We start from the raw sequence: 13,978 nt of genomic DNA, 5'->3' as shown, positions 1-13,978 counted from the left end.
TTTAGATGGGAATTGGCCAGGGAGTGGTGCATGTCAGGAGCCCAGGACATGGGGGATTCAGGTGTTGACCCGGAGAATCAGAGAAGCGGCTCCCAGGGTTCTTCAGGCCAAACCCAGAGAGTTCCCAGGTTTGCCTCTCCTGCATCAGTGTCTCCTCCAGTACGCTGAGCGTGACAATGTGGAGCCAAAATAAGCTCTGTGTTAAAATGGAAATCTGCTTAATTAGAGTCAGTGTACGTGTGTGTGTGCATATACTGTATATAAAATATATATGTATATACCGTATTTGCTCGATTATAAGACGACCCTGATTATAAGACGACCCCCCAAAATCTGAATATTAACTTAGGAAAAAAAGAAAAAGCCTGAATATAAGACGACCCTAAAGGAAAAAAGTTTTACCAGTAAATGTTAATTCATGTAAACTATTTTTTTTAATAAAAGCTATGATTGAGAAAAATATTTTTTTTTTGTTTTTATTTCTTGTATTTTCCAACCTGTCCCCCAGTTACGCACATCTGCCCCCAGGCTTGCCACACCAAATGGCACTGTGGCCCATGATATGCCTTTTAACCCTCTATATGCCACTGTGCCCCATGGTATGCCTTTTGACCCCCTATGTGCCACTCTGCCTCCAGAAATGCCTTATACCCCTATATCCCATTCTGGCATTTAGGGGGTTAAAATGCATATTATGGGGCAGAGTGGCATATAGGGAGGTATAAGGCATTCCAGGAGGCAGAGTGGCATTAAGGGAGTTAAAAGGCATTATATAGAGCACTCTGCCTCCAGAAATGCCTTATACCCCTATATCCCATTCTGGCATTTAGGGGGTTAAAAGGCATATTATGGGGCAGAGTGGCATATAGGGAGGTATAAGGCATTTCAGGAGGCAGAGTGCACTATTAAATGCCCCCTTAATGCCACTCTGCCTCCTGAAATGCCTTATACCTCCCTATATGCCACTCTGCCCCATAATATGCCTTTTAACCCCCTAAGTGCCAGAGTGGCATATAGGGGTGTAAGGCATTCCAGAAATGCCCTACACACACACACACACACACACACACACACACACACACACACACACACACACACACTTACTTACCGGTGCTTCCAATTTCCTGCTGTATTGCCGGGGCAGCGGGTTGACGTCTCATTCCGCGGCAGCCGGAAGGAGGTGGAGTTGGCAGCGGGGGTTTGTATGCGTCCGTCGCAAATACCTTCCCCGGCTGTCAGAGATCAGGAACTCTGGAACTCTGATATCTGACAGTCGGGGAAGGTATTTGCGACGGACGCATACAAACCCCCGCTGCCAACTTCACCTCCGGAAGCACCGGTAAGTGTGTGGGGAGGGGGGGGGGGCGACGACAGGAGGATCCAGGTCCCCTGCAGCGGTGCGGGGGATCTGGATCTTAGTCTCCTAATCAGACCTCTTTTTGAGGTCTGATTAGAAGACGACCCCGATTATAAGACGAGGGGTATTTTTCAGAGCATTTGCTCTGAAAAAAACCTCGTCTTATAATCGAGCAAATACGGTATGTGTGTGTGATTATTAGTGTCTATGTGCATATGGTGCTACCGTGTGTGTGTTACTTTATGGTGTTAGAGTGTGTTAGTGTATGGTGTGAATATTTGGTGTTAGAGTGTATGTGGGCCAATTAATGTTGTTTGTGTGTGTGTGTGTGTGTGTGTAAGTGAATGGTGTTGGAGTGTCAGGGGAGAGCCTTGAATTAGTGGTGCCTGGGATAGGAGTAGGAGAATGCATGTGTATGTATATGGTGTGCCTGTTAGTTACAGGTGGGCGAGGTGTGCCAAACTAATACTGTACCCAGGCACTGCTAACCCTTGGCTGAATACGTTTAGAGGAAAAGAGTACATGACATTTTCTTTGTATGCAAAAGTAATCAGGTTTATTCAATAAACAGAAAATTTGTAGGAGAATCCTGGTTTTAACTCCCTCAATTCCCTATTCATTATGAATGGCCTATTACCAAGTTTCTCCATTATGAGGTGGCCCTGTCCAATGTATAATTCAAGGGTGAGGAGATTTTGGAGAAATCTTGCTGACTTAACTATACATTATACAGGGCCAGCCAGGCTTTTCCAGCTGAAAAAAAATCATAAATGTTGAATCGACATAAAGCACAGGGAAGTAAAGACGTGGAAACCACAACTCTCACTGTAATATCTATTTTACACACATCCCAGGGCAGGCAAAATGTAGCAAGCATATAGTGCTACTGAGCCATGTATAAACTGAGTTTTTTTCTTGCTTCCAAGAGAAACATAAACAAAAAAGACTACAAGCAGGGATTCTCCAATCAGTGCCTGCTACCTCTAGGTATAGTACACAAAACATAGAGAGGGGGAAGGGAACTTGAGGCAGACAGCAGAAGAGAGACAGAGGCAGAGGGAAGGGGCGGGGCCAGCCAATGAAAGAGATAGCATGGGCCAGGCAGAAAGAAAGAGTAGCTCAAAAGAGGAGGTGGAGGGCGGGCTAGGGGGGAGGAAGAGGGGAGGAGGAAACCCAACGACACGGCTCTCTTTCCGATAAAGATCTTCCAGCGAGCCGGTGGGGGGGTGAGTGAGTGAGTGAGTGGATCGCCTGTCCGATGTTGGGACTATAGGTACCGGTGCTTCGTCTATAAGGGGTACGCACGTGCACCGTTTGTAAAACAGCCTGCATCATCACCCCTTCTTTACCCATCCGTGATCGGGGCCACAGTGAAGAACGCGATGGATGAAGACCGTGCAGGGGAGCAGATGAGACCTCTTCTCACCACGGTATGACGTTGGGGCCCCTATGTGTATCATGTGTTCCGTGTACACGGGATTTTTGGAAGACGGATCCGTTACAGGTCAGGGTGTCTGGCTGCCCACTGCCCGAGTAGACAATAGATGTGGCTCATGCCCATCACCCCCCCCCACACACACACTCATTAATTCACTCAAACTTGCCCACACTCTATTGGTCAGTGGCTGGGTGATGGGAGCCTGAATGGTGCGTTTCCCCAAGTTCTAGCTATGATGTCACGTTTCCTGTAGAGTTAAAGAACGTCGCTGTTCATTGATGCTTTGTGCCAGCGCTGTGTTGGGGCAGATCTTTTATGGCACCCACTCTGCTCGCGAATGCCACGTGAGTGGGGGGCACTTCCAAAAGGGATCTCCTCTCTGGCTGATGTGGCTTTAACACATTAGTGCCTGAATTGAGGGCAGATCACTGGGTTGACTGCTCATTGATTAACTGCTCTTCTCACCCCACCATGCCCATCATGTTACGCTACAGGTGGGAGAACTGCTCTAATGATCTCCCCCTAACAGTGTCCCTTTCAATGATTTTTAAGGGTAGTGATTCCAAGCCTTCTTTAGTGCATGAGCGATGCGGCACGTCCAGCACATGTGATGGGGGTTTCCTAATAGCTGCTGCTGATAGCTGGCTTCTCATCCTACGCGAGCAGCTTGAGCTCTTGGTGGAAATGACTCACACGGAAGTTCCATCCCCTGTCTGTGTCCCTCCCCTGCCAGGATGAGAGAGAATGAACAGCCAGGGGGGAGAAAGTGTCAACATTCAACCTAAGACTTAGAAGAATGTGATGATGATGAGTTTATATAGCGCCATCAGATTCTGTAGCACTGTACAAAGTCATTCACTCTGCTCATCGCAAGACGATTGTTTCTGTCTTCCATCAACTTAAAGGATAAGCATGATTGCATGATTGCATGATCTGTGAAGTACACGCGTGTGATCCTACGTAACTATACGTAGATCGATTCAGTTTAAAGGAGAGAAATCAAAATCTAAAATCCATGTAATTCTCCGTCGTATGTTCCTCTTACAGACGCCAAGAACTTTCATGGCTTTCCGAAGCACGTCCAGGGAAATCGGGTTTACAGAATTTGGTTGTATTGAAAATTGGTATAGCTTTTTTTTTTTTTTTTTTTTTTTTTTTATCCATCATCATTTTGCACCATTATTATTAATCATAATAATATTTATTAATCTATAGTGTTTCAGGCTTGGTTGTCTTCATTATGCCTCCTTGGCACCAACATCTAATACATTTTATTTTTTTGGTTTATCAATAATTTAAGCATCCAAAAATATATACGGTAGTTTCTTATCTCGTAGGCTCCTCCAGATTTGTTATAAACTTGATTCTGAAATGTTTATGGGTTAACCCTTTAAATAGTGATGGTTGCTATAGGGTTTATACGGTGTTGTAGAGCAGGGCAGCACCAAACCCTTTAAGGGTTTGATTTGTCTGCAGGCTGCCATTTAAATGACTCTTTCAAGGAACGACCACCTACTTCTTAGCCTTTATTTTTATTCGATATTGTGGTCCCGGCCTTCTCCTATAATAAAACATAGGGTTTCTTTTAGAAATGTTTTTTGCTGAGCCCTTGCTTTTTTTTGCTCTTAGCCAGTCTAGCAGGTGCCTGTGCCGGTGACAGAAACTGGGTAACTCCCATCATTTATGTTTTATTACTAGTTTCAAATATTTTAGCTCACTCTACTAGACAGACATTCCTAGTATTTATCATACTGCTGTGATAAGCAATAGAATGGCTCGGTCTTAATCACCCACTCAGACGCTGACTAATGAAAGTCTATGAGGCAACAGACTTCATAAGCATAAAGAATCGGCTAAGTGTGATGTTTGTGCAGGGAAACTCACCCAAAATTTCAGATATTACAGATACTTACATTACACTTTTATGCTTAAAGGAGCATTTTACTATGGGGCTTCCCCTTAAGTACCGTATGTCTACAAGCACTCTCGGGGGCCATGCACCTATATGTTTGTGTGCCCTACTCCGGTACCCCTGTCTAATGTTACGAGACAGCTGCCAGATAAGTAACAAAGTAAGGCTTCTGCCTGGATTGCAGTGCAGCAAGCATAAATTGTTTCAACGATCCCTAAAGAAATGGTCATGACTCGCATTGCTTGCATGACGAGAGGTCTGATCTTTAATGCTTGTATTCGTGTTCTTTATACAATAAAACAATATTTAGTCCGTCAGCGAGACTCTTAAAGGATGCTGAGTGGAGTTTTAGCTATGGATTTTGTAAATGTACCCCATGTGTTACGCTTCAACTTGAAACTTTTTTTTTTATTGAGTCACATGTTCTTTTGGTGAAATCCTCAATAATTAGAAAACCAAGATATTTCTCTAACTCGCGCTACCTCACCTGTTTTTCAGTAATCACAATTGCCCATGAGTCAGATTCTGTCACCGTGGCTTTTATGTAGGGTCTATCGTACATCACACCTTTTCCATGCGTGGTTCTATAGATTTGCTGATCCAGAAGACCCTCATTCCCATGCAACTTGGTGTCGTGCAGTATATGATGGAATATGGTACATTTTCTAACCGGCTCTGAAACAAGTTGCGTCAGGCCTGTGTATAATATAAAAATATTCCATAGGCTAACATCTACCGTTTTTTCTGTATGTGCCGTATATATGGAATTCAGTGTTGTCTACAGCTGAATGTCGCCATTCCTAGCCAGACTTCACACGCTAAGGGGAGATACCAGCCTGAGCGCCACATATGAAGCCGTAGTATTGTTCCAAATACAGATACGTTGTGCTGCTATCTAATACATATCTTGCAAGAGGACGCTTAACAATGTTTTCTTGTAATTATATAGATTTATGTTGTGCTTCAATATTTCTGTTTTTACATCTCGCGCTGGGTCATGTGTGACTCAACCAGGTGCTGCTTTCCTAAGTTAACAGGACTCCCAGGTTCGGAGAGCTAGCTAATCAAATAGAGGATCATGGGACGCATGAAACATAGAAATAAATTAGAACGTTAATGCAACTTTTTGCAACAATTATTACATATTCCTACCACTCATAGGATAATAATAAAAAATTGTGATTGACATTATTGCAGTTACTGGCTACGATTTAAGTACTGAACTGTTATTTTTTTAATTAAAAGTCCACACTTGGTTTTATTTCATGTTCTTCCAATGAAAATCTTTTATCTGCAGACGTGGAGGTCGCCATTGTTGTCACCCATGTGATATTTGGGTGACTTTACCAAACCAAGCTGATCCTTTAAAGCAATGCCGATGAAGTTCGTTCCTCCATAGACTCTTACAAACAGAGCCGCTCTACTGTCTACCGCAAGGCAACATAAGGCGCAAAATATATTTTTGGTCTCTCTAAATACAGAGGGCTCAAAGAAGTTAAGAAGGATCATCTGGGGTGAACTAGCATTATGATGTTTGGGGCACATTAAGATGTTGCCGCTGAGATTATCATGTGTATAAAATACATTTAAAGGATTACCCACTTGTTTCGTGACCTTTTGATTATAAATATTTGCATACAGGAAGAAGACTTTCATTCAATTTTTTAAATATCGATTGTTAGACATAACTACATATTAGATCCTTCTTTCTTTTTAGCAGTTTGGTCTCTGGGATGATGTAGTTTGATTGCTATAGTTTAGATTTGACAACCATACAAACATCTTACACTTTACCTAAGAATCCTAGATACCTTTTTTTTTTTTTTTTTTTTTTGTAATTTTTTTTTGTAATTTTTTTTTTTGTAATGTAGACCAGTGTTTTAGTTTCGAAACTATTTTTTTTTTGTATGCGATCACTTTATACCAATATATACCAAACCAGGATTATGCTTTCGTATTCTAGTTTCTTCAAGTTGTGAAAGTCTCTTCTTCCTCCGTGGGTAGCAGAGAACAATCCTTTATCTTGTGACGCCAATTAATATCCAGTTCTGCCTCGTCATTCTCTAATTGTTTAGTGTGGGTGCAGCCATGACGTGTTAATGACATGTCAATTATTAAGGTGAAACTGCTTTGGCTAAATATCATTGTCCCTAAAGGCTAACAAGGTATGGAAGAGGTACTTAAATTAGTGCTTGCGGGTGTGTGGACAATATGCATTCCCAGGTACAGTGAACTGTAGTGTTTCTTCTCCTCTTCCGTATGGCAGTAGAGGGCCAAGGCTTTTTGTGCGCAGGAGTACCCCGTATTGCGGTAGAAAGGAAGGTGGAGAGGGCAGAACTGGGTATGCAGTGAGTTGTCCAAATGCTGTTCTCTTCACTCGGAGGTAAAGCATCCGATGTGATACCCAAAGAGTTCCCAGCTATGTCGTTATGAAAGAACAGAAGGAAAGTGCTTTTCTAGCCAGTCACATTATAAAGCTCTGGAATAGAGTACTCTTCAGGCGTTTCTGCATTCATTTTACTCTTAACCCATTTTCCCTATCTTTTATTATTACTTTTTTTTTTTCGTTTAAGGAACATCATCTGATGGCTGTATATTTATTTTTATTTATTTTTTTTTTTACTTTTTTTAAATAGAGACCTTTGCAGGAACCACTTTGGCTGTATGTAATGATATTGTGAGCATGTAGATCATTTTAGTTGTATGTTTATAGGAAATGCAAATCGATCGTCCAATTTTTACCTTGCGATGCGGTCAGTAATGGGCTCAAGGGCTTTATTTTCACTGGAAAAAGAACATTTAAATGTTGACTAAAGATTTGTAAAATTCTTGTGAAAGCTACCGTCGTGGATTAGGAGATTCCACCAAGAAGGGTTGTGATTTGCGTAAGAATTTTTTCTTTTAATATAAACAGAATGTGAAAGTATACTCATGACCAAGTTCATATAGCCTCTTCTGTATTGCTGGAATTCCCATTGTTCAACGGAAAGCAATCATACCTTTTGAGATTTAAACAGCATTATAACACTGCATGGCTACTATAGAGCATTCTACGTAAACTGACTAGGTCTGGGGCACGTTTTACATCTTATACACCGGGGCACAAACATTTCAGCTAAAAACCCAAAACACCATAAAAAGTCCGGCATGACCATCTACAGGAGAATTGATTGCTAAGCATGAGAGGATCTTACAAAATTGCTTGCAAGTGTGATGTGTGATTGTTGCCAATGTTATCCCTTCAATGTGAATGGGCAAAAGTGAATTAACCCATTCTTAGAACAACTCGGAACTCTGCGACACAGTTTCTCAAAAGAATTTTATTACCGTTTGGCATGAGATTCCTGTTGGGAAACCAAAAAAGAAAAAAAAATAGGTTAACATTCTATAGAAGCCAATTTGCGTAAGAATGCTCTGTTAATTGGCGTCGTTACTACTTCCACCGGTTCACCTGGGGAGGATATACCTTGCCCCCGGGACAGGAACAGTGCTGTGGCCTCACTTTGTCTAGATCTCTATAAATCTGTTTTGGAATACAGAATTTGTTCTTGTTGGGTGTTATCCAGGCTTCCTTCCTAAATAGTTTATTACACAATAACTTCCTACTTTTATTGGCTTCTGTGCCAATTTATAGGTTCAACATGTTTCATCTCACCAAGGCTTAAAAATTTTTTTGTTTTATTTTTTTAATATTTTAATCCGTGCATACAGGATGTCGGCCTTTTGTATAAAACATTAAAGACAAATTAATCTCAAAGCAGCCACTACCTAGGCTTTTGGCAGCTACCTGAATACAGTTGGCTAGTAGCCAGTCAGGCCTGACCTACAGCTACTAACCAGCACTAGATAATAGTTCTCAGACTGCCTATGTCTAAAGGTTGATGAAATTACAAAAGTTATGTCGTCTTTAAAGGGATACTGTTTTCTCCCCTTTTACAAATGCATGAAGGAAGTGGAATTTTAGGAATCTGAGTTTACAGGGCATGTCCATACCTGAGTAAATCATAAATAGTTGCTCATATTTGACATATTTATTAGACTTTGTGTTTAAGGTGCTAGACTGGCTTAAAATCCACTTTACACACTTTGGTGGTAGGCTACGTTATCAGGTGGCAGTAGCGGTACCATAATATTAAAGGGACACTACAGCCATCATATGTACTTGAATGCATATTCTAGGTCCATGGGCTCTCGTTTTCATGTCTTTTGTAAATGCATGGAGGGATTCTGCACAGTCCCCCAAATTGGGTTGCTCCTTTCCCACCCCCAGCTAAAGTCAAGCAAATGCATCTCCCTGCACATGATGTACTCCCCTCCAGTGAGCTCTCTAGGGAGATTGTTTAGACCTCCGTGCACATATGTAAAGTGTTCCCACTGATTTCAATGGGAGCACTTTCCTGCCACTGATTGAGAACTTAAACAGACAATCAGGTTCAAGAAATGTCAAGGCTAACTTAGTGTTGTGTAGGTGCATTATTTTTTATTTTGTTTTTAAAGAACGTATAAATGTGTTCTTCAATGGTAGGGATGCCAGTTTACTAATAATGTCTAGTGATGTACTATTTTACATATTAAGAATATACCACTGATCAAATATGCTGCGTTTCTGTTTAGTGCGCTAGGCTTTGTAAATCCATGATCTCTTGTATTATACAGGGATCAATCACTACCTACCATGTACCATGTGGCTTTCTATTCCAGACGGCATCATCATTAATCCTGCCTTGGTATTCTACTCTGTTTAACAACATCAGCTCTTTCTAAGAATTGGATAGTTTTCGGTATCATATACTGAACAAGCGACTCTTATCAATTCTCAACTATTTCATTTTTTTTGTTTTTGTTTAAGCAAAACTAATGCAATTTTGATTAAAGCTAGGCTACATATTGATCCGTCATAATTTAATAATGAAATTAGACTTTGTTTTAAGTATTTCTTTTGGAATACATGAACATTCCTATTGTTGGCGTAAAAAGCCAGAAAAATCCTAATTCACATTTTTCCCATCCCTTTATAATCATCCTAATTTAGAATGTTGTGTCCTCTTTGAAAATCTGTCTGATTCACATGAAGCTCCACCTCGTCTGGTGATTTATACAAAAAAAAAAATCCAACGTTCAAGCAAAACTTGCTGATTTGCAGTGATCAGCAGAGGGAGAGCATCTGCATGGCCTAATCCATGCTTAACTTGGAGCTTTGAAGTGTTTGGGACTCTAGTGAACTCACAGTTGGATCTTTGACAGTTTGCTGAGCCACCTTTTGCTTTGAGTCATTTTGTGTATGGGGAATTAGGTTGTAAAAGGTAAATTAAATCCGGGGTTAAAAAAAAAAGTAACTGAAAGATTCAGACCTGTAGAGTAAGAACTGAATGTGGATGGTGTCTACGTGTCCGTGTTCACATTTAATCGTCTACCTCTGTTTGTTCTTGTCTCTGGATGCGTCTGGATAGATTGTGATAGTTTGTCATTTTGTAGGGAATCATATGGTTATGTTGTAGTGACTGAAAATATTAGATATTAGGCTGCTTAGAATTTTCTGATGTAACTGACTGTATTATGCCTCTGAGGAGTAAAATACCTGTTATGTATGTGTTTATATATATATATATATATATATATATATATATATATATATATATATATAATGCATACATGTCCATGTTCTGTTAATGAAGAAATTCTTGTCCCTGTTTTTTATTTTATTTATTTGTTGTATATATCCTTACGAAATCTGTATAACAAATAAGAATTTTTATTTAATTGTAGTGTTTTTTTTTTCTTTTCTTATTTGGAAGCATTATCCTAAGACAAAATGCCATTCTTTTCTGACATAAGAGAGGGTAAATGAGCATGAACACAGATATTCCCAGGATAAACTGTAAATAGATAAGGTTTTTTTGAGACTCCTTTCCATTATGTTGTACCTATATGACCTAACAAATGATGATACTATTGGACGCTAGTCGTGAACAAAGTGTTTACGTTTTCTATAATGGAATTGGAACCCATGATATTGTGGACCCCCCCCCTGTTGCTCTTGAATGTCCTCTTCACAAATGGCTCGTCTCTAGCAGTACTTAATGGCATTTTATTTCATTTTGGAGGCTTCATAAGTACCTTGGTTTAAGTGCTTTATTTTTAACTGACCAATGAAGCTCAATCTTTGAAGGGAAAACAATATGGTGTTGACTTACAATACATAAAAAAAACAGTACAAATTAAACAAGGATAAAACACGAAAAGCTTACCTAAAACTAAAGTCCTCATCTCTATGTTCATAACCATGCGTGAACTTCCGCCATAATGGCGGGGCTTCTGGTGGCATCCTCTCCTCAGATTCTCCAATCATGAGAGTGGACATAGTTGAAAGCACCAGTAAGGGCAAAATGGCGGTGCTTCTGGTGCCGTCCGATTCTCCAATCACCAACAGCGCTGCCATATTGGCCTGAAGGTGAACATCTCCCAACATGGCGGTGCTTTGGGTGATGTCTTCTCCTCTAATTGGAGGATCAGTAAAGTGGTGATTGTCTTTTTGTATCTGCTTTGCTATTGGACTTTCATCTTACTGTGGCAATAAAACTGTGTGCGTCGCGTATGACACTTCTGTTCTTGTTTTACAGAATGCAAAATTGGCCAAGTTACCTATATGCTGGCTTTAGCATCTGAACAGGCATTCGTTTTTATCTTCCACTTTACTTTTAGGTAAACACAGGCATGGCTAAATCCGCTCGCTGTGTCTGGGTTATGTCTAGCCTTTTGATGTATTTGTGATTAATCAATGGTTTGTAGATTTAATCGGTACCAAAAGACCATAACTACTCTTTCTGCAGCAAGCTTCATGCCTTTGGCTCTCAGAGGATTAATACATGGTTTGAGACCATTAAAAGTGTAAACCAAGAACAATTGCTTGACGTCAACATTGTCTTTTGATGTGCTTCCCTGAACGCAGTTTATATAGTCATGGAGTTTTTCAATGAGCATAGAACCTGAAAAATCTATTATCGGCTTAATCGGGGGGGAACATATAAGAATAAATCATGATTAGTGCACCTGTTTTATCTTCATCATGACAATGGAAGCTGCCTGTCGTTATAACAAAGTTCTCACAGAAACATTGTTGTGCGTCAGATCGTAACAAAGTACTTTTTGTCTGTCCTCCCCCTTTTGCTTCCTAGGAAAAATGTCATCTGGCAAACTCTTTCTAATTTGTGCAACGGCAGAAGGAGTGGGCTTTCAATGAAGTTTTGTTTGGGACCGGAGAGAGTATTATCCATTCAAAACGAACTAGAACTCATGTTTAAAGGAAACTTGTTACCTAAATATAGTTTAGCCCTTTGGGATGTGTTCACTAAGAATTACGTAGGATTTTCCTGTATAAATGGTTGAGTTGACCCTACATTGCACTTAGAAAGTTCCTTTTTAATTTAGAAAGATTTAAGATAAAATTACCATCTGGTCATGGTGGCTTTGTGGATATTATCTGTTCTAGACATTATGTCCCTTCTCATCGAGATGGTATTCGTTTTGCTATAGGCCTTGTTGACCCCTCTCCAAACATAGTGTTTATGGTTGAGACCATAAAGCCCTATTTTGGTCTCGTCACTCCAAATTACAGTGTGCCAGAAGCTGTGAGGTGTGTCAAGGTGTTGTCGGGCATATTGTAAACGAGCTTTGGCGTTGGTGCAGTAAAGGCTTCTTTCTGGTAACTCGACAATGCAGCTCATTTTGTTCAAGCATCGTCGTATTCTGCTCCTTGAAACAACCACGCGGTCTTTTTCCAGAGCAGCCTGAATTTCTCCTGAGGTTACCTATGAGTTTTTTTTTTCTTTGTATCCCTAAAAATTCTTCTAGCAGTTGTGGCTGAAATCTTTCTTGGTCTACCTGACCTTGGCTTGGTATCAAAAGATCCCTGAATTTTCCACTTGAACAGTACCGACTGGCATTTTCAAGGCTTTGGATATCTTTTTATATCCTTTTCCATCTTTATAAAGTTCCATTGCCTTATTACGCAGGTCTTTCTTTTCTGCTCCCCATGGCTCAGTATCTAGCCTGCTCAGTGCATCCACGTGAGAGCTAACAAACTCATTGACTATTTATACCCAGACACTAATGGCAATTTAAAAAGCCACGTTTCATTTATATTTTAACCTGTGTCGCCTTGTGTCTGTGAAAAGGCCTAAACATTTAAGGGTATGCAAACTTTTGATCAAGGCCGTATGGGTGATATATTTTATCATTATGAGTTAAAAGGGGCCAAACAACTGTGATAATAAATGGCTTCATATGATCACTAGCCTTAAATAATAAAGGTGTTTTTTTTTATAGATTTTAATATGTAGTCACCATTACATAGGTTTATTTAGTGTATGCACCCCTGTGCTGTCAAACATCCTATGCCATAGCCATGCTAGTTTGTGTTTGCTTAACTTTGTTGTATTTCCTGTTCTGTAGTGACGAAAACTACAGATCAAGGATGCTAACTTTCCATTTTTATAAATGTTTAGTAATTTGAGCCATTTCAAGTATAAATATTAGTTATCTGTATAAATGAGGCTAGGCTGGTGACCATGGCTCTGAACATAATATTTGGTCTTTGAATGTCTCCAACGTTTGAAATTCTCCCTGGAAACATAATTACCGAAAGACGCACCATAAAGTCTGTGACGATGGTTGGCATAATCATTTTTATGTTTCCTTTGCTATTAAATACATTTTATTTTTAAAGAGACACTCCAGCCACCAAATATATAATAATGAAGGCGGTGTTCGACGTATTTTTTTTTTTCTCCCCAAGCATTACTATCTACTTATATTATTCTCTGCGTTTGCCCCTGCCTCCTATCTATATTGCTCACAAAGTACTTTTTAATATGCGTTCATCTGTGAATTATTCTTTATTATTGAATTGCCATATTTGCCTTATTTATAAGACAACCCTCCTAAATTGTAATATTAATTTAGGGGAAAATGCCTCAATATAAAACTACCCTATATGGGGAAAAGTTTTACTAGTAAATATTCATTCACATGTAAACTAATTTTTTCATATTTAACAAAAACTATGATTGAGAAAAACACATTTCTTGTTTTTATTTGACACTGCACCCCGGACTTACCAATGCATTCCCAGACTTGCCCCCCCCCCATGCTGCGGACTCCCTAGTGGCAGCCAGTGGACGTCTGCGTGATGCGCGTATGCAACCTCTGATGCTGCTCGGCACTTCCGCCTGGGCTTCTATGACAAAGGGCCAGAAGGTCATGTCACGCCTTT

The 13,978-nt window shown here is 40.1% G+C and overlaps 1 protein-coding gene across 3 annotated transcripts in view; it reads left to right on the top strand.

Moving 5' to 3' along the window:
* Nucleotides 1-2,557: 2,557 nt before the first annotated feature.
* The window catches only part of SLC4A7 (solute carrier family 4 member 7), a 71,276-nt gene continuing 59,855 nt past the window's right edge, over nt 2,558-13,978 (top strand). For 2 of the 3 annotated variants that reach the window (XM_053467997.1, XM_053467996.1), the window contains exon 1: nt 2,559-2,787. In XM_053467997.1, the coding sequence (XP_053323972.1) occupies nt 2,740-2,787 (48 nt within the window). In that variant the 5' untranslated portion in view covers nt 2,559-2,739. Of the gene's footprint in view, nt 2,788-13,978 lie in introns of all 3 variants that reach the window. The other variant, XM_053467995.1, reaches the window with a different exon arrangement.

Source organism: Spea bombifrons, chromosome 5, assembly GCF_027358695.1.
Source record: "Spea bombifrons isolate aSpeBom1 chromosome 5, aSpeBom1.2.pri, whole genome shotgun sequence".
NCBI classification, from domain to species: domain Eukaryota; kingdom Metazoa; phylum Chordata; class Amphibia; order Anura; family Pelobatidae; genus Spea; species Spea bombifrons.
Note: the sequence above shows the minus strand (reverse complement) of the source record. Positions and strands in the feature narration are given on the sequence as shown.